The 24,327-nt window shown below is 48.2% G+C and overlaps 1 protein-coding gene across 8 annotated transcripts in view; it reads right to left on the reverse strand.

The window, feature by feature from the left end:
• LOC132396889 (galactose-3-O-sulfotransferase 2-like) overlaps positions 1 to 24,327 on the reverse strand; it is a 127,187-nt gene that overhangs the window by 14,504 nt on the left and 88,356 nt on the right. For all 8 annotated transcript variants that reach the window (XM_059974939.1, XM_059974931.1, XM_059974932.1 and 5 more), the window contains one exon: positions 3,737 to 3,847. In XM_059974939.1, the coding sequence (XP_059830922.1) occupies positions 3,737 to 3,804 (68 nt within the window). In that variant the 5' untranslated portion in view covers positions 3,805 to 3,847. The remainder of the gene's footprint in view (positions 1 to 3,736; positions 3,848 to 24,327) is intronic.

Consider the following 24,327-nt stretch of genomic DNA (forward strand, 5'->3'; position numbering starts at 1 on the left):
CACTTATCTGGGTTGAACTCCATCTGCCACTTCTCAGCCCAGTTTTCCATCCTATCAATGTCCCGCTGTAACCTCTGACTGCCCTCCACACTATCCACAACACCCCCAACTTTTGTGTCATCAGTAAATTTACTAACACATCCCTCCACTTCCTCATCCAGGTCATTTGTAAAAATCACCAAGAGTAGAACAGATCCTTAAGGCACTCCACTGGTGACCAACCTCCATGCAGAATATGACCCATCTACAACCACACTTTGCCTTCTATGGGCAAGCCAGTTCTGGATCCACAAATCAATGTCCCCTTGGATCCCAGGCCTCCTTACTTGGCCTTACTAAGCCTTGCATGGGGTGCCTTGTCAAATGTTTTGCTGAAATCCATATACACTACATCAACGGCTCTACCTTCATCAATGTGTTAGTCACATCCTCAAAAAGTTCAATCAGGCTCATAAGGCACGACCTGCCATTCACAAAGCCGTGCTGACTAGTCCTAATCATATTATACCTCTCCAAATGGTCATAAATCCTGTCTCTCAGGATCTTCTCCATCAACTGACCAACCACTGAAGTAAGACTCATTGGTCTATAATCTCCTGGGCTATCTCTACTCTCTTTCTTGAATAAAGGAACAACATCCGCAACCCTCCTATCCTCCGTAACCTCTCCCGTCCCCATTGATGATGCAAAGATCATCACCAGAGGCTCAGCAATCTGCTCCCTCGCCTCCTACAGTAGCCTGGGGTACATCTCGTCTGGTCCCAGTGAACTATCCAACTTGATGCTTTCCAAAATCTCCAGCACATCCTCTTTCTTAATATCTACATGCTCAGGCTTTTCGGTCCACAAGTAACCACATCAACACTGACTGTCCCAGAATGGAGCAGTACTAGCCACATCAGTCCAATCATTTAAATAATTTAATTTGTAACATCGCTAACAATGTTGGTAACATATGTATTATCATGTTTGGGCTGAGGCTGGATTGGGGCTTTGATGATAAAAATGGTTTCCTTCAGATATGCTAGTATTTGCCCTGGGGATACTGGCTGGCACATTTTTAAATATCACTGTTACTTTTGGAGTCCTACATTCAATGCTATGTGTAAAAAAGAACCAAGTTTCTGTAGAGATTGTAGAGGCACTGAATCCCTGAAATCTAAAATCTCTGGAGTCATTGAACTGGATTCAATTGTTCTGATTTTCACTGGACAGCAAATGATCCTTGGAATGCTATCCTGATCCTATCAAAGTCCAAAGATCAATCAGAAGTCCAGACACTGGGGACTGGGAATGGAAGGCCTGGATGCCCATCCTAGGAAGAGAGGACTATCTGGGCATGTGTGTGGGAGAGAGGAAGGGGCTTGTTTTGCCGTTGTTATTTTGTTGCTTGTTGTGTTCTGTGTTGTTGTGCTGAGCATCGTGGAAATGCTGTGTTGGCACTGGGATGTGTAATGTCACCTACAGGCCACCCCCATCCCACTCACAGATTGTGTTAGCTGTTAATGCAAATCACACATTTCACTACATGTTTCGATGTACATTGATAAATAAATGAATCTGAATACGTGGAGTGGAACTGAACTTTTTAATGTTAGAAATCTCACTTGCAAATTAAAAATCCAAACTTGTATAAGGGATGAAGTTATTGGAAAAGTGAAAACAGAAAACTGAAAGGCGGCCCTTACTTAAAGAGAGACTGGGAAATGTTGGGGTCGAGCAGGAGACAGAGGATGAACCAGGATCAGACTGAATAGAGCACATCTACGTGAAATGCTTTTGTAGGAAAGCAGCATCCATCGTCAGAGATCCCCACCACACTTTTCTTGCTGCTGCCATCAGGTGGAAGGTACAGGAGCCTCAGGACTCACACCACCAGCTTCAAGAACAGTTACTCACCCTCAACCACCGGGCTCTTGAATAAAAGGGGATAATTACACTTACTTGCCCCATCATTGAGATGTTTCCAGAACCAATGATTCCTCTTTAAGGACTCCATATCTCATTATCTCGTGTTCTTATTATTTATTTCTATTTGAATTTGCAGTTTGTTGTCTTCTGCACTCTGGTTGATCTTTCGTTAATTTTGTTTATAGTTAGTATTTAATAGCTCAATAGTTCCATTTACTATCAGGGAACGTACACAATATATAACCTGAAGTTGCTGTTCTTCACAGACATCCACAAAGACAGAAAAGTCTCCCAAAGAATGAAAAACATTGAAACCCCAAAGCCCCCCAATGCCCCCAAACCCCTCCCAGCACAAGCAGCAGCAAAGCCTTTCAGCCCTGCCTTTCCCCCATTAAATTCAGCAAAAAAACATCAACACCCACCACCACCAAGCAAGCAATAGCAAAGCCCCCAAGGGAGACCATTATCTGCAGTACGACAAAAACTAACGGTTCACCCAGACAATTCAACAGGCCACAGGCTCTCTCCTCTCTCTCCCTGGACAAGGGCGAGTGAGGTGGAAGACAAAAACAAAACAACTCGCTGATTGCAGGGTTCAAGTCTGCCATGTCGCTTTTTCTCCGAGTTCTCCAACTTGAGAATCAGCAACAAACTCTCCCACACTAATGAGAGCAAGAGAGATGGAGAGAGCAGTCTGAGTTCTGGGCCTCTGACAGCTAATCTGCTCTTCCCAATATTTCAGCTTTACCCATAACACTTCAGTCTACTCTATGGGTTTATTGAGGATGCACACAGGGAAAGGAATCTTGGGGTTACATACTTTGATAACTGAACTTTAAAAACTGCTCATTATTCTGTGTCTGGATGAAAACTTGGTTGTGTTGGAGCACACACACTGACAGGGATAGAGGATCAGTGTGCAACTTCCCCAGGCTGATTAACACCTCGACCCGTTAACCCACACCACCTCCACATCACATCCACATCACCTAGTGTCAATATACGAGGGGTGATTGATAAGTTCGTGACCTAAGGTAAGAAGGAGTCAATTTTAGAAAACATAGCAGATTTATTTTCCAACATAGTCCCCTTCTACACTTACACACTTAGTCCAGGGGTCATGGAGCAGACGGATCTTGGACCTCCAGAAAGTGTCCACAGCAGCGGTGATTGATAAGTTTGTGGCCTAAGGTAGAAGGTGAGTTATACAGCTCTTGTTACATGCACATGCAGGCCAGCTCTTTGAGTGATTATGCAGAAAGTTTCAAGTTAATAATTCACCTCCTTCTACCTTAGGCCATGAATTTATCAATCACCACTGATGAGTTATTAACTTTCTGCGTAATCACTCAGAGTTGGACTGCATGTGCATGTAACAAGAGCTGTATAACTCATCTCCTTCTACCTTAGGCCACGAACTTATCAATCACCCCAGCTGTGGACACTTTCTGGAGGTCCAAGATCCGTATGCTCCACGACCCCTGGACTAAGTGTGTAAACGTAGGAGGAGACTATGTTGGAAAATAAATGTGCTAGGTTTTCTAAAATTGACTCCTTCTACCTTGGGCCACAAACTTATCAATCACTCCTTGTATCTACATGCAATCTATCTAAATAGTGGATGTTACAGTTACTTATACATTGCGCTTAATAGGATTGCATTTGTATTAATATTTATTACACTTTGTTGGGAAGATGGGGGGGGGGGCGGGATTCCTGTTCAGATTCAGTGCTCCATTTCAAAACACCCTCTCTTTCATGGGGAGGCCAGACCACATTGGCCGAATGGACTGTCACACAACAGGTGTGCAAAGAGTACACTCACCTCTTCTTGTCGGTCATGCCCAGGGTCTGGATTGCCAGTCCGACAGCCATCAAGATGATCACCACCATCCACAAGACGTGGAGGGTGCACCACTGCAATATCTTCGGCTTCCTGCAGGGAGAGGAACGCAGTGTGAGACACCCCCAAAGCAGGCCTGGCGCCAACTGGAAGGAAAACGCCCTGCACGCTGGCGTGCCTGTTGCCCTTTACCCTTGAGCACAGGGCATTAAGCCTTTCTGGGGTCTGGAGTCACAGATGCAGGAAAGGGCAGCCAGTAATCTTGAGCAACACGCACAAAATGCAGGAGGGATTCATCAAGTCATGCAACTTCGTTGGAGAGTGTATCACATTGGATCAATTGCGAGAATGTGGCGAGCACACGTATGGTCTTGGGGGAGACCTCTACATAACCGGCTCATCGACCTATGGATGTCTGTATTTGTGAAACCCATTCATTAGCTGGAATGTCCCTTTGTTGGTAAGGAGACCAAACCTTTACACAACGCTTCAGGTGCATTCTCACCAACAGCTTGCTGTGAAGATAGCCACTTTCACTGTCATGATTAATTGCTCAGTTTTTAACATAAACTCTGCTACAGTCCCAGTGTGGTCTGAATGACAGCAGGCCAAGCATCCAGAACAGCAGTCACACTATCGCAACCAGCCGGCCCAATACACTCACACCCCCAGAGTGCTGGCCTCGGGGTATCTGAAAGTTCTTCAGAACCTAGAGTGATTCCTGACGCAAAGCAGGAAAGGGAAGCAGATGGCTCTCGCACTGCACCTTCCCACAGCAAGGTGATAATGATCAGATAATTTGTGTTCAGTATGAGCTGAGGAAAGGAAAACTGTTCTGTCCTTTTTTTTATTACAAAATCCTTTATTACAAATTTCGGTGCTATACAATATATACAAAACAGTGGCAAACACAATTACTGCACTACAAATAGACAATAGACATTACACCAGAATGTTGCCATCCCTATCCACGATGGCATTTACACCCCGCGGAGCCCAACGGTCACGAAACTCCTCCAAGGCCGCTGTGGACTGCACGTGTTGTCCTTGGGGGAGAGAGACTGTCTCTGCTTGACTCTCGCACAAAGCCACTGGATCATAGAGCGGAGTAGATAGGTCTCTAACAAGGCATTTGTGCAATGTCATGAGGGGAGATGGACAGTCTATGTTTCAGGAGAATCTGAGTCAGGTTTAATATCACTGGCATATATTGTGAAATTTGTTGATATGTGGCATCAGTACATTGCAATACAGAATAATAAAGAAACCATAAATTACAATATTGTGTGTGTGTGTGTGTGTGTGTGTGTGTTAAGTTAAGTAAGACTCTTGGCAGTGTGGAGAATCAGAGGGATCTTGGGGTCGGAGTCCATAGGACACTCAAAGCAGCTCCACAGGTTGACTCTGTGGTTAAGAAAGCATACAGTGCATTGGCCTTCATCAATCATGGGATTGAGTTCAAGAGCCGAGAGGTAATGTTGCAGCTATGTAGGACCCTGGTTAGACCCCACTTGCGAGTACTGTGCTCAATTCGGGTCGCCTCACTACAGGAAGGATGTGGAAACCATAGTAAGGGTGCAGAGGGGATTTACAAGGATGATACCTGGATTGGGGAGCATGTCTTATGAGAATAGGTTGAGTGAACTTAACCTTTTCTCCTTGGAGCGACGGAGGATGAGAGGTGACCTGATAGAGGTGTACAAGATGATGAGAGGCATTGATGGTGTGGATAGTCAGAGGCTTTTCCCCAGGGCTGAAATGGCTAGCACGTGAGGGCATGGTTTTAAGGTGCTTGGAAGTAGATACAGAGGATGTCAGGGGTAAGTTTTTTTTTTACACAGGGTGTGGTGAGCGCGTGGAATGGGCTGCTGGTGGTGGAGGCGGAAATGATAGGGTCTTTTAAGAGACTCCTGGATGGCTACATGAAGCTTAGAAAAATAGAGGGCTATGGGTAAAGCCTATGTAGTTCTAAGGTAAGGACGTGTTCGGCACAGCTTTGTGGGCCAAAGGGCCTGTACTGTGCTGTAGGTTTTCTACGCTCTATGTTTCTATGTTCTAAGCAAGTAGTGCAAAAAAAAAGTAGTGGGTAGTGTTCATGGGTTCAACGTCCATTCAGAAATCAGATGGCAGAGGGGAAGAAGCTGTACCTGAATCATTGAGTGTGTGCCTTCAGGCTTTTGTACCTCCTTTCTGATGGCAGCAGTGAGAAGAGGGCATATACTGGGTGATAGGGGTCCTTAATGATGACTACCATCTTTTGAGGCATCATTCCTTGAAGATGTCCTGGATACTACAGAGGCTGGTGCCCATGATGGAGTCGACTGGGTTTACAACTTTCTGCAGCTTCTTTCGATCCTGTGTCGGTTGCCGTCCCCCACCCCCCATACAGTCTGCGATGCTTTCTCCACAGTACAGCAGTAGAAATTTGCAAGTGTCAAAACCCATCATCCAGACTGAAAGAGTAGAGGGGAGTTAGCCAGTATAGAGAGTTGAGAAGGGGTGAGGTAAGAAATGGCAGGTGAAGAGGGGTGATAAGCAGATGGGGGCGGGCAGAGTGGGTTCAAATCCACTTGGACAAGAGCTGGGCCACAACAGATTTCGCCCAAACCAGGTTGTAATTAAAATTAACAACAAATAAAAGAAATACTGAAAACACTCACCGGGTCATTTTGACCTGCATCAATTCTTATCACAGAAAGCATCCTATCCTCATGTACCTTGGCTTAGTAATGCATCTGCTCTACCCGAGACCACAAAACAACCGTGGGGAGCTGTGCACACAGTTCAAATATCACAGAAACCAGCCCATCAGCACTAACAAGAAAATATTGCTGAGTTTCTCCAGGCTTTTGTGTCAACACTTCTCACTGCCTTGGGAAAGCAGCCAATATAACCAGACTCCTCCCACCTCTTCACTCAGGCAGAAGATACAAAAGCCTGAGAGCATGTACCACCAGGCTCAAGAACAGCTTCAACCCTCCTCCTCTTCCTGGTCACCCCCCTCTGCTTCCCTGCCTGCTCTGGATCTTTTTTTCTCAAATTGCCCTTGAGACATCAACTATCTTGACTTCAGCACTCCTCTCCCCTCCTTGAACCTTACCCCCTCAGAACGCACTGCCCTCCACTCTCTCCGCATCAATCCCACAGACAAAGGGAGTGCTGTCACGGACTGGAGGACTAACCTCAACCTTGCTGAGGCCAAAGAACCACTTTTGAAAAAGATCCCACTTCGGACCACCAGGCCAATGTGCCCTGCACCTTCACCAACCTCATCAACTCTGGAGATCTCCCAGCCACTGCAACCAAACTCACAGTTACCTTACCCCACACTGCTCATTTCTACCACCCACCAAAGATCCACAAATCTGACTGTCTAGATGGACCCATTGATTCAGCCCCACTGAACTCATGTCTGCGTACCTCGAATCCATTTTTATCCCCCCTGGTTCAATCCCTTCCCACCTACATTCACAATACCTCAAATGTTCTCAATCTCCTCAACAGCCATCAATTCCCTGGTACTAAGCAAGCATCTCAATTTCACCATGGACATTCAGTCCCAATACTCTTCTATTCCCCATCAAGAAGGCCTTAAACTTCCCCATTTCTTTCTTAACAACAAACCCAACAAGTTCCCCTCCATCACCAGCATCCTCCATCTGGTAGAAATGGTCCTTACCCTCACCAATTTCTTTTTCAGTCCCCCCCGCTTTCTCCAAACTCAAGGTGCAGCTATGGGCCCAAGCTATGCCTGCCTTTTCAATGGCTACATGGAACAGTCCGTGTTCCAAGCCTACCCTGGCATACTGTAGTTTCCCATCTCTTCCTATGCTATATTGACGTCTGCATTGGTGCTACCTCATTCACCCGTGCTCATCAACTTTGCCTCCAACTTCCACCCTCACTTCAATTCTTTTCAAAAAAATCAGTCCTGAAGAAGGGTCTCAGCCCGAAACGTCAACTGTTTATTCATTTCCATAAGTGGGGCCTGATGCTGAGTTCCTCCAGCATTTTGTGTGAGTTACTCAAGAACGGCTTCATTCCACTATTATAAGACTTCTGAACTGTCCCCTTGAAAGATGAGACAGATTCTTGACCTCACAATCTACCTTGTTATGGCCTTGCACCTTATTGTTTACCTGCCCTGACCACCCTTTCTCTTTATCCTACATTGTGATTGTTTTTCCTAGTATTACCTCAATGTGACGATGTGATGACATGAATTGAATGGCTGGCATGAAAAACCAATGATAACCATAACAAAGAACCCTCAACATTCAGGGTAAGCCTTCTTATCGTTACTACCAATGGGGAGGAGAATACAGCAGCCCAAACACCCACACACTCAATATTTTAGGAACAGCTTCTTCCCTTCTCATCTTTCCTCTTTCACATCACATATTTATTTTATTTCCTATGGTAACTATTTGTAATCTTATCTGTCTTGCACTGTACCGCCACATTCAATGGCCACTTTATTAGGTACACCTGTACACCCACTTGTAAATGCAAATACCCAACTAATCAATCATGCGGCAGAACTCAATGCACTAAAGCATCCAGAAATGGTCAAGAGGTTCAGTTGTTGGTCAGATCAGAATGGGGTAAAATGTGATCTACGTGTCTTTGGCCGTGGAATGATTGCTGGTGCCAGATGGGGTGGTTTGAGTAGCTCAGAAACTTCTGGTCTCCTGGGATTTAAACGCTCAACAGTCTCTGGAGTTTAGAGGGCATGGTGCGAATTTTTTTTTAATCATCCAGTGAGTGGTGGTTTTGTTGAATAAAAAGGCCTTGTTAATGAGAGAGGTCAGATGTGAATAGTCAGACTGGTTCAAGTTGACAGGAAGGTGACAGTGACTCTAACAACCATGAGTTCCAACAGTGGTGTGCAGAGGAGCATCCCTGAATGCACAACACGTCGAACCTCGAAGTGAATGAACTCAGCAGCAGAAGACCACAGATATAAACCCACTGGCCACTCTATCAGGTACAGGAGGAATCTAATAAAGAGGCTACTGAGTGTACGTCAGTGATAATTGACCTAATTCTGATTTGAGAACACAATGGGCCAGGCAGCATCTGTAGAGGGAAACGATGTCCCAGCTTGAGACCTTTTATCTGCATTGTATTGAATCTTCATAAATCACTGGTTGGATCGCAGCTGCAAGATGTGCCAAAATCTGGTCACCACACAGAAATGAAACAGCAATCTTAGTCAGTGGAACAGTGCCAAGGATGAGAAACGTCACACAAATATTAGACGATGGCAATATTGGGGTCAATTGTGGCACAAAACAGGCTCAGCAATTGAGTAGGAACACACAACGCTATCCCTGGTTTACAAACAGAAGCTCTTGTTATTAGCGATAGGGTCAAAGGTCAGGGGCAAAGGCCGAAATCCTCTGTTCAAAATATTGGGTGTGGGATGGGACACAATGGAATGTGGGGAGAAAGGTACCGTTAGACACACAGCCCAGATTCTATAGCGATTGTTCTCTATGCGATTCTTCGTTTCCTCATTCCTCCCCACAGATCTCCCTCCTGGCACCAAGACCAGTACCCAAAAAAAGATGCCTGCCCCTACACCTCCTCCCCCATCACCATTAAGGGCCCAGACAGACCTGCCAGGTGAGGCTTCACTTCAACTGTGAGTCTGCCAGGTTCACTTATTGTAGTCACTGCTCCTAATGCAGACTCCTTTACATCGGTGAGACCCAAGGTGGGTTATGAGACCACTTCATCAAGCACCTTCACTCTGTCTACTCCAAATGCCAGGATCTCCTGGTGGTCACCTCATTCCAAATTGACTTCCCATTCCCATATCGACATGTTGGTTCATGGCCTGATCTACTGCCACAATGTAGTTGCACAATGTGGGGGAGCAACACATACTCTGTCTGGGAAGCCTCCAACATGAAGGCATAAACATTGATTTCTCTAACTTCTGATAATTTCTTATTTTTTCCCCTCCTACCCTTTCCTATTTGATTATTCCCCATTCCGGTGGCCCTTTAACCCCTTCTCTTTTCCCACGCTCATGACCTGCCCATCAACTCTCGCTGGTTCCCCTGCTGGTTTCCTTTCTCCCATGATCCACTCTCCCCTCCTATCAAACACCTTCTTCTTCAGCCCTTTATCTCTTCCACCTATCACCTCCCAGCTTCTTACTTCATCCCCCTCCCCTCCTTCCCAACCCACTCACCAATCATCTGCCAACTTGGAATTCTCCCCCTCCTCCCACCTTCTTATTCTGGCTTCTAACACCCCCCCCCCACTTTCCTTTCCAGTCCTGATGAAGGACTCAACCAGAAACATTGACTATTCACCTCCACAGAGCCTGACCTGCTGAGTTCCTCCAGTATTTTGTCTGTGTTACTCACTCCCTTTGGGGAGATAGCAGCAGGGCTTTTGAAGAGAGGTGGATGGGAAACAATTTACAGAGCTATGGAGGAAGAGGTGGGATTGTTCTCCTGCCAGCTGACAAGGGCTTTTTCAGCCTGAATGGTCTCTTCTGTCAAATGGAATAATTTGATTATTGTCACATGTACCAAGATACAGTGAAAAACTTGTCTTGATCAGATCATTACATTGTATTCAGGTAGAACAAGGGAAAACAATGACTGAGTGCAGAATAAAGTACTGTATTCTGCAGAGGAAGTGTCGCACAGGCTGAAAATAAGGTTCAATGTCACAATGAAATCAAGAGTCTACCTTATTATCCTAGAGAATCATTTGATATAACAAATTTCAGCTCCATGCTATTAGGGAGCAGAGCGTGAAAAGATTTCCTTGAATTCTGGAGGTATTTGTCATATCTTCTAATGAAGTAGAAAGTCATGCAGCCCATTGAGATTATTTCCCCGCTGATCTCCCTCCTGGCACTTATCCTTGCAAGTTGAAGAAGTGCTACACCTGCCCCAACACCTCCGCCCTCACTACCATTCAGGGCCCTAAACAGAACTTCCAGGTGAGGCGACACTCCACCTGTTGGGGTCATATACTGTGTTCGGTGCTCCTGGTGTGGCCTTCAGTATATCGGTGAGCCCCGATGTAGATTGGGAGACCTCTTTGCCAAGCACCTATGCTCCTTGCACCAGATAAAGTAGAATTTCCCAGGGGCCACCCATTTTAATTCCGTTTCCCATTCCGATATGTCCATCCATGGCCTCCTCCACTGTCATGATGAGGCTGCACTTAGGTTGGAGGAACAACATCTTATATTCCATCTGGGTAGCCTCCAACCTAATGGCATGAACATCAATTTCTTGAACTTCCGGTAATGACCACACTCCCCCTCCTTCACCATTTTCTATCCCCTTTTCCCTCTCTCACCTCATCTCTTTGCCTGCCCTTGGGGCTCCACCCCCCTTTTCTTTCTTCCATGGCCTTCTGTCTCATTGACCTATCAACTTCCCAGCTTTCCCCCTCCAGGTTTCACCTATCACCTGGTATTTTTCTCTCCCACTCCCCTCACCTTTTAAACCCACTCCTCAGCACTTTTTCTCCAATCCTGCTGAAGAGTTTCGGCCCAAAGCGTAGACAATACTGTTTTTGATAGGTGCTGCCTGGCTTTCTGAGTTGCTGCAGCATTTTGTGTGTGTGGATGCAAGTTGTCACAGCTTTCATGTCAGTTCCACAGGTTCACCTACCTGGAGCCTGTTCATTCTCCCATGTTCTCCGCTATTTCCCCAATCTCCCACTACCACACCCCAGGATTATTTAGAGCAGGGGCCCCACACACACACACACAGTGCCGGATGTCAGGATCAAACCTGGGTCTCCGGGGCTGTACAGCAGTGGCTCTACCCAGTGTACCACTGTTGTAGAGGTTTCCAGAGACTAAAGGGTAGGGAAATCTGGATGCTGCCTGTGTGCTAAAGCCTCGAAGTTCTCTAAACTCCATGGGCTGTGAGGGAGGAACCATGAGAGGGCTGCAACAAAGCCCCAAGCACTGCCCTTTGCCTCACACATAACTCCGAAGTCCAGTCCTCACTCTCAGGTAAAAGCAAATCCCTTTGAGTTGTTGCAAGGAGCCAGTGAGAGGGAACAGGAGTCTACCGAATTATCCGGACAACCCCTCATCAACAGGATTGAGACTGTCCGCTCTGCGTGGTTTGTGGGAGCTTGCTGTGCACAGACCGATCGCTATGCTAACATTAGGTTGGGCAACTTTAGGTGGTTTACTCCAAAGCAGCAGAAACTGAAGGGAGATCTTCCAGAATTTATAAAATTATGAGAAAAGTAGAATGGTTCTGTAAGGTAGTTATGGCTGGGGGTGGTAGTGGGGATAAGCTCCCATTACCTAGTTAGTGGCAGGCAGGAGTGGTTGGTGCTGGTATGGGAGTTTAGTGGCGGGCAGGAGAGGGTAGTGGTCAGTGGGGGCTGGTAGTGGAGAGGTTAGTTGTGCATAGGGGAAGCTAATGTTGGGTAGGAGAGGATGGTAGTTGGTCAAAGTGTTTAGTACTGGGTCGGAGAGGTTAACAGTGGGTATCAGAGTCAAGTGGTTGGTATTAGCTGGTTGTGGTGGGTATCAGAGGTTTGTGCTGGTTATCACAAGGTAGGGCTGGGTAATGGTGTGTAGGACAGTCCAGCAGTGGGTAGCAGCATTTGGCAGTGGCTATCAGAGGTTAGTGGTGGGCAGGGAAAGATACTGGTGGATTTAGTGGTGGGCAGAGGAGGTCAGTGGCTGATTTGGGAGTTCAGTGGTGGGCAGAGGAAATTCGTGGTGGGTAGGAGTAGTTGGTGGCTGGTAAAGAAGTTTTGTGGTGGTAAGAGGAATTAGTGGAGGATCGGTGAGGTTAGTGCTGGGTAGGTTAGGTCAGATTAGAGGTGGCATCAGAGGGTAGTGGTGAGAATGAAAGGTCAGTGTTGGGTATCAGAGGTTAGTGGTGAGAGAGGAGGTTAGTGGCGGGTTGGAGAGATCAGTAGTGAGTTCACGAGGTGGATATCAGAGGTTAGGTGCTGGGTAGAAGGGGTCATATTTGGAGGTTACAGGTGGATTTCAGAGGTTAGTGATCAGTATCAGAGGTTAGTGGGTGGTATCGAAAATCAGTGGTGGGTAGGAAAAGTTAGCGACGGGCAGGGGAAGTTAGCGGTGGGTATCTGAGTTTAGTGATGGGAAGAAGTGGTCAGTGGAGTTTAGTGGTGGGCAGGAGAAATTTGTAGTGGGTAGTAGAGGTGAGTGGCAGATAGGAGAGGTTAGCGCTGGGCGTAAGGAGGGGCTTGTGGTGGGTGGGAGGGGCTCGTGGTGGGCAGAAGGGATTGGCGGTGGGTACCAGAGGTCAACGGTGAGTAATTGAGGCTAGCGGAGAGGTGAGTTGTGAGAATCAGTCATTACTGCTGGGTAGATAGGTTAGTGCAGGGTAGCTAGGTTAGTGGTAGGTACAAGAGTGCTGGGTAGGAGAAATCAGTCGTGGGTAGGGGAGTTCGGTCATGGGTAGGGGGTTCGGTCATGGGTAGGGAGTTCGGTCATGGGTAGGGGGTTCGGTCATGGGTAGGGGGTTCGGTCACGGGTATAGAGTTCGGTCATGGGTAGGGGGTTCGGTCATGGGTAGGGGAGTTCAATCATGGGTAGGGGGTTCGGTCATGGGTAGGGGAGTTCGGTCGTGGGTAGGGGGTTCGGTCATGGGTAGGGAGTTCGGTCATGGGTAGGGGGTTCGGTCATGGGTAGGGGGTTCGGTCACGGGTATAGAGTTCGGTCATGGGTAGGGGAGTTCGATCATGGGTAGGGGGTTCGGTCATGGGTAGGGGAGTTCGGTCATGGGTAGGGGGTTCGGTCATGGGTAGGGAGTTCGGTCATGGGTAGGGGGTTCGGTCATGGGTAGAGAGTTCGGTCATGGGTAGGGGAGTTCGATCATGGGTAGGGGAGTTCGGTCATGGGTAAGGAGTTCGGTCATGGGTAGGGGGTTCGGTCATGGGTAGAGAGTTCGATCATGGGTACGGGAGTTCGATCATGGGTAGGGGAGTTCGGTCATGGGTAAGGAGTTCAGTCATGGGTAGGGGGTTCGGTCATGGGTAGAGAGTTCGGTCATGGGTAGGGGAGTTCGATCATGGGTAGGGAGTTCGGTCATGGGTAGGGAGTTCGGTCATGGGTAGAGAGTTTGGTCATGGGTAGGGAGTTCGGTCATGGGTAGGGGGTTCGGTCATGGGTAGGGGAGTTCGGTCATGGGTAGGGAGTTCGGTCATGAGTAGGGGGTTCGGTCATGGGTAGAGAGTTCGGTCATGGGTAGAGAGTTCGGTCATGGGTAGGGGGTTCGGTCATGGGTAGAGAGTTCGGTCATGGGTAGGGGGTTCGGTCATGGGTAGGGGAGTTCGATCATGGGTGGGGGTTTGGTCATGGGTAGGGGGTTCGGTCATGGGTGGGGAGTTCGGTCATGGGTAGAGAGTTCGATCATGGGTAGGGAGTTCGGTCATGGGTAGGGGAGTTCGGTCATGGGTAGAGAGTTCGGTCATGGGTAGGGGAGTTCGGTCATGGGTAGAGGGTTCGGTCATGGGTAGAGAGTTCGGTCATGGGTAGAGAGTTCGGTCATGGGTAGGGGAGTTCGGTCATGGGTAGAGAGTTCGGTCATGGGTAGGGGAGTTCGGTCATGGGTAGGGGGTTCGGTCATGGGTAGGGAGTTCGGTCATGGGTAGGGGGTTCGGTCATGGGTAGGGGAGTTCGATCACGGGTAGGGAGTTCGGTCACGGGTAGGGAGTTCGGTCATGGGTAGGGAGTTCGGTCATGGGTAGGGGGTTCGGTCATGGGTAGGGAGTTCGATCATGAGTAGAGAGTTCGATCATGGGTAGGGGGTTCGGTCATGGGTAGGGGAGTTCGGTCATGGGTAGGGAGTTCGGTCATGGGTAGGGGAGTTCGGTCATGGGTAGGGGGTTCGGTCATGGGAGAGAGTTCGGTCATGGGTAGGGAGTTCGGTCATGGGTAGGGGGTTCGGTAATGGGTAGGGAGTTCGGTCATGGGTAGAGAGTTCGGTCATGGGTAGGGAGTTCGGTCATGGGTAGGGGGTTCGGTCATGGGTAGGGAGTTCGGTCATGGGTAGGGGGTTCGGTCATGGGTAGGGGAGTTCGATCATGGGTAGGGGGTTCGGTCATGGGTAGGGAGTTCGGTCATGGGTAGGGGAGTTCGGTCATGGGTAGGGAGTTCGGTCATGGGTAGGGGAGTTCGATCATGGGTAGGGGGTTCGGTCATGGGTAGGGAGTTCGGTCATGGGTAGGGGGTTCGGTTATGGGTAGGGGAGTTCGGTCATGGGTAGGGGAGTTCGGTCATGGGTAGGGGGTTCGGTCATGGGTGGGGGTTCGGTCATGGGTAGGGGGTTCGGTCGGGTAGGGAGTTCGGTCGTGGGTAGAGAGTTCGGTCATGGGTAGGGAGTTCGGTCATGGGTAGGGAGTTCGGTCGTGGGTAGGGGGTTCGGTCATGGGTAGGGAGTTCGGTCGTGGGTAGAGAGTTCGGTCATGGGTAGGGAGTTCGGTCATGGGTAGAGAGTTCGGTCATGGGTAGGGGGTTCGGTCATGGGTAGGGAGTTCGGTCGTGGGTAGTGAGTTCGGTCGTGTGTAGGATAGATTAGTGGTGGGCATCAGAGGCTGGTGATTGGTATGGGATGGTATGTGACGGGTAGAGAGTTCGGTCATGGGTAGGGAGTTCGGTCGTGGGTAGTGAGTTCGGTCGTGTGTAGGATAGATTAGTGGTGGGCATCAGAGGCTGGTGATTGGTATGGGATGGTATGTGACGGGTAGGTGAGCTTAGTGGTGGGCATGAACGGTTAGAGGTGGGTAGGAGAGGCAAGCAGGTGGTAAGAGTGGTTTATGGTAGGTATCAGAGGGCAGTGGTGGGAATCAGAGGTCGGCGGAGGGTATTGGAGGCTAGTGGAGGATATCAGAGGTTAGTGGTAGGTAAGAGAAGTTAATGAACAGTATCAGAGATCAGTGGTAGGTATCAGAGGACAGTGGTAGGTATAAAAGGTTAGTGGTGAGTATGAATGGTTACAGGTGGGTAGGAGAAGTTAGAGGTGGGCAGGAGTAGTTGGTGGCTGGTGGGAGTCAAGTGGTGGTAAGAGAGATTAGTGGAGGAACAGAGAGGCTTATGATTGGTATCAGAGGTTCGTATTGGGTAAGAGAGTTTAGTGGTGGTTATCCGAGGTAGTGGCGCACAGGAGGTGTTAGTGGTGAGAGTGGGAGGTTAGTGGTGGGTTTGAGAGATTAGTGCTGAGTTCAGATGGTGGCTATCAGAGGTCAGTGGTAGATAGGAGAGGTTAGTTGTGGGTATCAGATGTCAGAATCAGAATCAGTGGAGGGTATTCAGGCTAGTGGTGGGTGGAAGAGTTTACTGATCAATATTAGGGGTTAGTGGTGGGTAGGAGAGATTAGCGGTGGGCATCAGAGTCTAGTGGTTGGTATTAGAGGTTTGTGGTGGGTATCACAAGTTAGGGCTGGGTGGTAACAAAGTTCCATGGTGTGTTGGAGAGTTCAGTAGCGTGTAGGGCAGTCTAGCGGTGGGTAGCTGAATTTGGCGGTGGGTATCAGAGGTTAGCAGCGGGCAGGGAAAGATACTGGTGGATACTGGTTTAGTGGTGGGCACAGATCAGTGGCTGGTATAGGAGTTCAGTGCTGGACAGGAGTGTTCGGTGGTGGGCAGGAGAGGCTGGTGGCAAAGTATAGGCAGGAAGGTATAGGCTGTGGTGTGGCTCTGTTGGAAAGAGATGAAATTACATCTTTAGAAAGAGGTGACAAAGTATCAGAGAATGCTGAATCTTTGTGGGTGGAGTTAAGAAAATGCAAGGGTAAAGAAAACATCATGGGCATCATATATAGGTCTCCAAGTAGTAGCCAAGATGTGGGGTTGAGATTGCAAAGGGAGCTGGAAAAGGCTTGTAATAAGGGTAATGACACAATTGTGATGGGGTCTTGAACATGCAAGGCGATTGGGAAAATCAGGTTGGTGTTGGATCGCAAGAGAGGGAGCTTGTTGAATGCCTACGAGGTAGCTTTTAAGAGCAGCTCGTGCTTGAGCCTGCTCGAGGAAAGGCTGTCTTAGATTGGGTGCTGTGTAATAACCCAGATCCTATTAAGAAGCTTAATGTAAAGGAAGTGATCATAATATGCTTGAATTCATACCACAATCTAAGAGGGAGAAGTATACCTCACATGTATCTGCATCACAACGGAATAAATGGAATTTCAGAAGCATTTTGGAGGGACTTGCCCATGTGGATTGGAGAAGGATACTGGCGCGGATGACGGCAGAGCAGAGATGGCTGATGTTTCTGGAAACAGTTCACAAGGCAGAGGAGGAAGTTCTCAAATGGCAGTGGTAGTCAGCCATAGCTAACATGGGAAGTTATGGACTGCATAAAAGCTAAGGAATGGGAAAATAAGGTAGCAAGAGTGAGTGGGAAGTTGGATGATTGAGAAGTTTTTAAAATCCAACAAAAGGCAACTATAAAATCTATAAGGGAAAAGATGAAGTATGAGGGCAGACTAGCCAATAAAATAAAGCAAGACACCAAAAGTGTTATCAGTTATATAAAGAATAAAACAGAGGTGAGAGGTGATATTAGACCACTGGAAAATGATGCCAGTGAGGTAGTAATGGGGGGCAAAGAAATGGCAGATGAACTTAAAGGGTACTTTGCATCTGACTTCTCTGAGGAAGACACTCGCAGAGCGCCAGTGGTCCGTGAGAGTCAGGGAGCAGGAGTGAGTGCCATTGCTATTACAAAGGAAAAAGTGCAAGCAAACTCAAAGGTCTTAAGGTAGAGAAAGTCACCTGCACCAGGTGGACTACATCCCAAAGTCCTGAGAGAATTGGCTAAACAGGTAACAGATGTGTTGGTCATGATCTTTCAAGAATCACTTGATTTTGGAATGGTCCCAGAGGATTGGAAGAGTGCAAATATCACTCCACTCTATAAGAAGGGAGGAAGGCAAAGGAAAGGAAATTATAGAGCAGTTAACCTAACCTCAGTGGTTGGGGAAGTGTTGGAGTGTATTATTAAGGAGGTTTGATGTACCTTGTTGCTAATTATAAAATATTATAAAATAAGTCAATGTCAAGATGGTTTCTGTAAAGGGAAACCTTGCCTGACAAATCTGTTAGAGCTCTTCAAGGAAGTAACAATTAGGATAAACAGAGGAGAAGCAGTGGTTGTCATTTACTTGGATTTTCAGAAGGCATTTGATAATATGCCACACTTGAGGCCGCTTAACAAGATAAAATCCCATGGTGTTATAGGAAAGATACTGCCATAGATAGCAGAATGGCTGACAGGCAGGAGGCAACAAGTGAGAATAAAAGGAGCCTTTTCTGGTTGGCTACCAGTGACTAGTGGTGTTCCTCAGGAGTCAATAATGGGACCACTGCTTTTCACATTATTTGTCAATGATTTAGATAATGGAATTTATGGCTTTGTGGCAAAGTTTGCTTATGATATGAATATAGGTGGAGGGGTAGGTAGTGCTGAGGAAGCAATGTGATTGCAGCAGAACTTAAAGAAATTGGAAGAATGGGCAAAAAAGTGGCAGATGGAATACAGTGTTGGGAAATGTATGATAATGCATTCTGGTAAAATGAACAATAGTGCGAACTATTACCTAAATGGGGAGAAGGTTCAAACGTCAGAAGTGTTTCGGAACTGAGGAGTCCTCCCACAAAGCTCCCAGAGGGTTAATTTACATTTTGAGTCTGTGGCAAAGAAGGCAGATGCAATGTTCGCATTTATTTTAAGGGGAATAGAATTTAAGAGCAAGGAGATAAAACTGGGGCTTTATAAGACACTACTCAGGCTGCACTTGGAGTACTGTCAACAGTTTTGGGCCCCTTATCTCAGAAAGGATGCACTATCATTGGAGAGAATCCAGAGGAGGTTCGCGAGAATGATTCTGGGAATGAAGGGGTTAATATATGAACAACATTTGGCAGCTTTGGGCCTGTATTCACTGGAATTCAGAAGAATGTGGAGGGATCTCATTGAAACAACCAAATGTCTTATGGTCCGGTCCGTGAAATCCACGTTCCAGTTCACGGTCTGGCCCGTGGACTCTGGACTCCAGGTCTTCTGGCTGTCCGTTGTTTCAGTTGGGCTTAATCACAGGCAACTGTTTCTCATATTCGGGCTGGAATATAATTGGCCTTGGGTTCGAGTGTGGTTGCTGGTTTGTCTTGTTGATATCCTGTTGTTGCCTCTGTGGGGTAAATCAGGCTGTTCTTGCTGTTACCCTACGGTGGGATCTGTCCCTTCCTGTCCTTGTCTCCATTGGGTAAGTCAGGCTGTCCTTGCTCTCCATGCCCTGAGACTGGACTGTTCCCTTCCTTCCCTCTGAAACCCATGCCTGAAGCCCTGCTGACTACCCATGCCTGAAGCCCTGCCACGCCAACAGGAGGAACTATCTATTGTTGAGCTTGGAACTGTCTCTTCGTGTCCCTGTGTTTAGTGTCTGTGTATGAGTCCTGGCCCTATGTCCTGTCCCGAAGGAGGGGTCCTGGCTCTGTGTTCTGTGTTCCTGTGTTCCAGTCCGAGGCTCAGTGTTCCTGTGCTCAAGTCCAAGGCTCCGAGGAGGTTCCAGTCCGTGTCCAAGGCTCCAAGAAGGTTCCAGTCCATGTCCAAGTCATAGCCTAGGCCCCGAGTGCTGGTCTCATCCAGGGCTAGTGTCTGTGTCCAGTTACACCTCTCCCTGCTTCTGCGTTCCTGCTCTCCCTCGATCAAGACCAAGTCTGAGCTTAATGTCCTCATCCAGCCCTGGAGTCCCGTGTCCTGCCCCCACGTCCAGTCCTTGCCTGGATCCGGAGTCCGAGCCCAAGTCAAGACCCAGGTTCCGGGTCCCTGTCCAATCTCTGGGTCACAGTCCTAGTCCAGGTTCCGGGTCCCTGTCCAGTCTCTGTCTGGGAGTCCTTGTCCAGGTTCCTAGACCCAGGTTCCGGGTCCCTGACCAGTCTCTGGCTCGGAGTCCTTGTCCAGGTTCCAAGACCCAGGTTCCGGGTCCCTGTCCAATCTCTGGGTCACAGTCCTAGTCCAGGTTCCAAGACCCAGGTTCCGGGTCCCTGTCCAGTCTCTGTCTGGGAGTCCTTGTCCAGGTTCCAAGACCCACGTTCCAGGTCCCTATCCAGTCTCTGTCTGGGAGTCCTTGTCCAGGTTCCAAGACCCAGGTTCCGGGTCCCTGTCCAGTCTCTGTCTGGGAGTCCTTGTCCAGGTTCCAAGACCCAGGTTCCGGCTCCCTGTCCAGTCTCTCGCTCGGAGTCCTTGTCCAGGTTTCAAGACCCAGGTTCCGGGTCCCTGTCCAGTCTCTGGCTTGGAGTCCCTGTCCAGGTTCCAAGACCCAGGTTCTGGGTCCCTGTCCAGTCTCTGGCTTGGAGTCCTTGTCCAGGTTCCAAGACCCAGGTTCCGGGTCCCTGTCCAGTCTCTGGCTCGGAGTCCAAGTCCAGGTTCCAAGACCCAGGTTCCGGGTCCCTGTCCAGTCTCTGGCTCGGAGTCCTTGTCCAGGTTCCAAGACCCAGGTTCCGGGTCCCTGTCCAGTCTCTGGCTTGGAGTCCTTGTCCAGGTTCCAAGACCCAGGTTCCGGGTCCCTGTCCAGTCTCTGGCTCGGAGTCCAAGTCCAGGTTCCAAGACCCAGGTTCCGGGTCCCTATCCAGTCTCTGGTTCGGAGTCCTAGTCCAGGTTCCAAGACCCAGGTTCCGGGTCCCTGTCCAGTCTCTGGCTCGGAGTCCCTGTCCAGGTTCCAAGACCCAGGTTCCGGGTCCCTGTCCAATCTCTGGCTCGGAGTCCTAGTCCAGGTTCCAAGACCCAGGTTCCGGGTCCCTATCCAGTCTCTGTCTGGGAGTCCTAGTCCAGGTTCCAAGACCCAGGTTCCGGGTTCCTGTCCAGTCTCAGTCTGGGAGTCCTTGTCCAGGTTCCAAGACCCAGGTTCCGGGTCCCTGTCCAGTCTCTGTCTGGGAGTCCTTGTCCAGGTTCCAAGACCCAGGTTCCGGGTCCCTATCCAGTCTCTGTCTGGGAGTCCTAGTCCAGGTTCCAAGACCCAGGTTCCGGGTCCCTGTCCAGTCTCTGGCTCGGAGTCCTTGTCCAGGTTCCAAGACCCAGGTTCCGGGTCCCTGTCCAGTCTCTGGCTCGGAGTCCCTGTCCAGGTTCCAAGACCCAGGTTCCGGGTCCCTGTCCAGTCTCTGGCTCGGAGTCCTTGTCCAGGTTCCAAGACCCAGGTTCCGAGTCCCTGTCCAGTCTCTGTCTGGGAGTCCTTGTCCAGGTTCCAAGACCCAGGTTCCGGGTCCCTGTCCAGTCTCTGGCTCGGAGTCCTTGTCCAGGTTCCCAGTTCTTAGTTCCTCGACCAGGTCCCACTTTCTTACTCTAGTCCTAGCCCATTCCCTGTCTCCTAGTCTTGTCCAGCGTTGTTTCTTCCCCACTTCCCTTGCTTTCCTGATACACCTAGTCCTCTCCCTAGTACTTCAGTGTCTGTGTCTTGCATTTGGGTCCGTTCCCAATGCCCACCCTATGACAGAATGTTGAAAGGACTGGATAGGGTGGATGTGGAGAGTATGTATCCTATGGTTGGGGTATCCAGAACTAGAGGACACAGCCTCAAAATTGAGGGGTGACCCTTCAGAGCAGAGGTAAAGAGGAATTTTTTCAGCCAGAGTAGTAAATCTGTGGAATGCTCTGCCACAGACTGCAGTGGAGGCCAAGCCTGTATGTATATTTAAGGCAGAAGTTGATCATTTCCTAATCTACCAGGGCATCAAAGGCAGGTGTAGAGGGTTGAGTGGGATCCAGGATCAGCCATGATGGAATGGCAGAGTAGACTCCATGGGCTAAATGACCTAACTGTGCTCATATGTCTTATGGTCTTACGATTATCTGTGTCACACACACAAAATGCTGGAGGAACTCAGCAGGTCAGGCAGCATCCATTGAAATTAATGAGTAGTCCACATTTCTGGCCAAGACCCTTCTTCGCGACTGTGCTGACATAGTTGCCTGAATTGTGAGTCACTAACCACAGCAGAGACACTCAAACCTACAGCTGCTGCCTTGAGGCAGGTGTAGGGTAGCTGATTTAGCTCCTGAAGGATCAGCTTAATTTCTATGGCCATCTCATTTTCATATTCCTTGATGACATAGAAGGATGCTATTCAACCCACTGAATTGAGCCATTCCCCAATTAATATTCTCACATGTTCCCATAAAAACCCTCCAGATTTCAGCTGTCACCCATAGTGGGGGTTGTGGTTAATTTACGGCAGCAGAGTAGTCCATACCCCTGCACATCATTGGGATGCGTGAAGAAACCAGAACACACGAGGACTGGAGGATAGCTCATGTTGTTCCATTGTTTATAAAAGGCTCTAAAAGTAATCCGGGAAGTTACAGGCCAGTAAGTTTGATGTCGGTAGTAAGTAAATTATTGGAAGGAGTACTAAGAGATAAGTATTTAGATAGACAGGGACGTTTTAGGGAGAGTCAACGCGGCTTTGTGCGTGGTAGATCATGTTTAACAAATCTATTAGAGTTTATAAAGGTTATAAACTTTATAGAACTTTATATAACTTTATCGTTTTTAGGGGTTATAAAGAAAGTGGATGAAGGGAAGCCAGTGGATGTTGTCTACATGGACTTCAGTAAGTCCTTTGACAAGGTCCTGCATGGGAGGTTAGTTCAGAAGATTCAGTCGCTAGGTATACATGGTGAGTTAGTAAATTGGATTAAACATTGGCTCAATGGGAGAAGTCAGAGAGTGGTAGTGGAGGATTGCTTCTTTGAGTGGAGACCTGTGACTAGTGGTGTGCCACAGGGATCAGTGCTGGGTCCATTGTTATTTGTCATCTATATCAATGATCTGGATAATAATGTGGTAAATTCGATCAGCAAATTTGCTGATGATACAAAGATTGGAGGTGTACTGGACAGTGAGGAAGGTTTTCAAAGCTTGCAGCTGGGATCTGGACCAGCTGGAAAAATGGGCTGAAAAATGGCAGATGGAGTTTAATACAGACAACTGTGAGGTATTGCACTTTGGAAGGAAAAACCAAGGTAGAACATACAAGATAAATGGTAGGACACTGAGGAGTGCAGTAGAACAAAGGGATCTGGGAATACAGATACAAAATTCCCTGAAAGTGGCATCACAGGTAGATAGGATAGTAAAGAGAGCTTTTGGTACATTGGCCTTTATAAATCAAAGTATTGAGTATAAGGGTTGGAATGTTATGGTGAGGTTGTATAAGGCATTGGTGAGGCCAAATTTGTATTGTGTGCAGTTTTGGTCACCAAATTACAGGAAGGATATTAATAAGGTTGAAAGAGTGCAGAGAAGGTTTACAAGGATGTTGCTGGGACTTGAGAAACTGAGTTACAGAGAAAGGTTGAATAGGTTAGGACTTTATTCCCTAGAGTGTAGAAGAATGAGGGGAGATTTGATAGAGGTGTATAAAATTATGATGGGTATAAATAGAGTGAATGCAAGCAGGCTTTTTCCCCTGAGGCTAGGGGAGGAAATAAAACCAGAGAACGTGGGTTAAGGGTGAAGGGGGGAAAGTTTAAAGGGAACATTAGGAGGAGCTTCTTCACACAGAGAGTGGTGGGAGTATGGAATGAGCTGCCAGATGAAGTGGTGAATGCAGGCTCAGTTTTAACATTTAAGGAAAACTTGGACAGGTACGTGGATGAGAGGTGTATAGAGGGATATGGCCCAGGTGCAGGTCAGTGGGACTAGGCAGAAAAATGGTTCGGCACAGCCAAGAAGGGCCAAAAGGCCTGTTTCTGTGCTGTAATGTTCTATGGTTCTAAGGTACTGCCACATGTCCACAGGATTTCATGCCCCAAGGAACACACGAAATGCTGGAGGAACTCAGCGAATCGGGCAGCATCTGTCGAAGGAAATGTACAGTTAACGTTTCTGAGCAGCACCCCTCAATTCCCTCCACAGTTTGCTGCCTGACCCATTGAGTTCCTCCAGGAGATTCCGTGTTCTTCCAGATTCTGGTGTCTGCCGTTTCTTCAGCTTCCATCTAACAGCCCATGATTGACACAGACTTCAAATATTTCACACACTTCATTATTCTCGGCAGAACCTACTGGTACTCAGGTGAAGAGTCTCAACAGAAATATCAACTGTCCGTTTCCCTCCTTAAATACTGCCCGACCCGCTCAATTCCTCTAGGAATCTGTTGTAATGTTGCTCTGGATCAACACAAGATCAACATGCTGACCCAGCAAGAACCTCAGCTCGGCTGGTTCTGCGGATAGTAGACGGTCGGTGAGTCACTCTTCTTCGGTAAGCACAGAAGGTAAGCGAGTTATTTAGTAGGGGTGACGGTGGAGACGCATAATGCGGAGAGAGGGGGGAGAGAGCAAATCGGGGAAAACTGGACTCGTCTCAGCTGACAGGCAGGATATAGGTGGGGGGACAAAAGTAATTCAGATTTGCAAGGAGTATGGCAGGGTGAGGAGTAGGAGAGGTTTGGTGCTGTTTTTCGGGGGAGACCCGAGCAAGATCTAGGTGCGAGACCGGGGACTGTGTGTGTGTGTGTGTGTGTGTGTGTGTGTGTGTGTGTGTGTGTGTGTGTGTGTGTGTGTGTGTGTGTCTGTGTGTGTGTGTGTGTT

The sequence above is a fragment of the Hypanus sabinus genome, chromosome 7, assembly GCF_030144855.1.
Source record: "Hypanus sabinus isolate sHypSab1 chromosome 7, sHypSab1.hap1, whole genome shotgun sequence".
Lineage (NCBI taxonomy): Eukaryota > Metazoa > Chordata > Chondrichthyes > Myliobatiformes > Dasyatidae > Hypanus > Hypanus sabinus.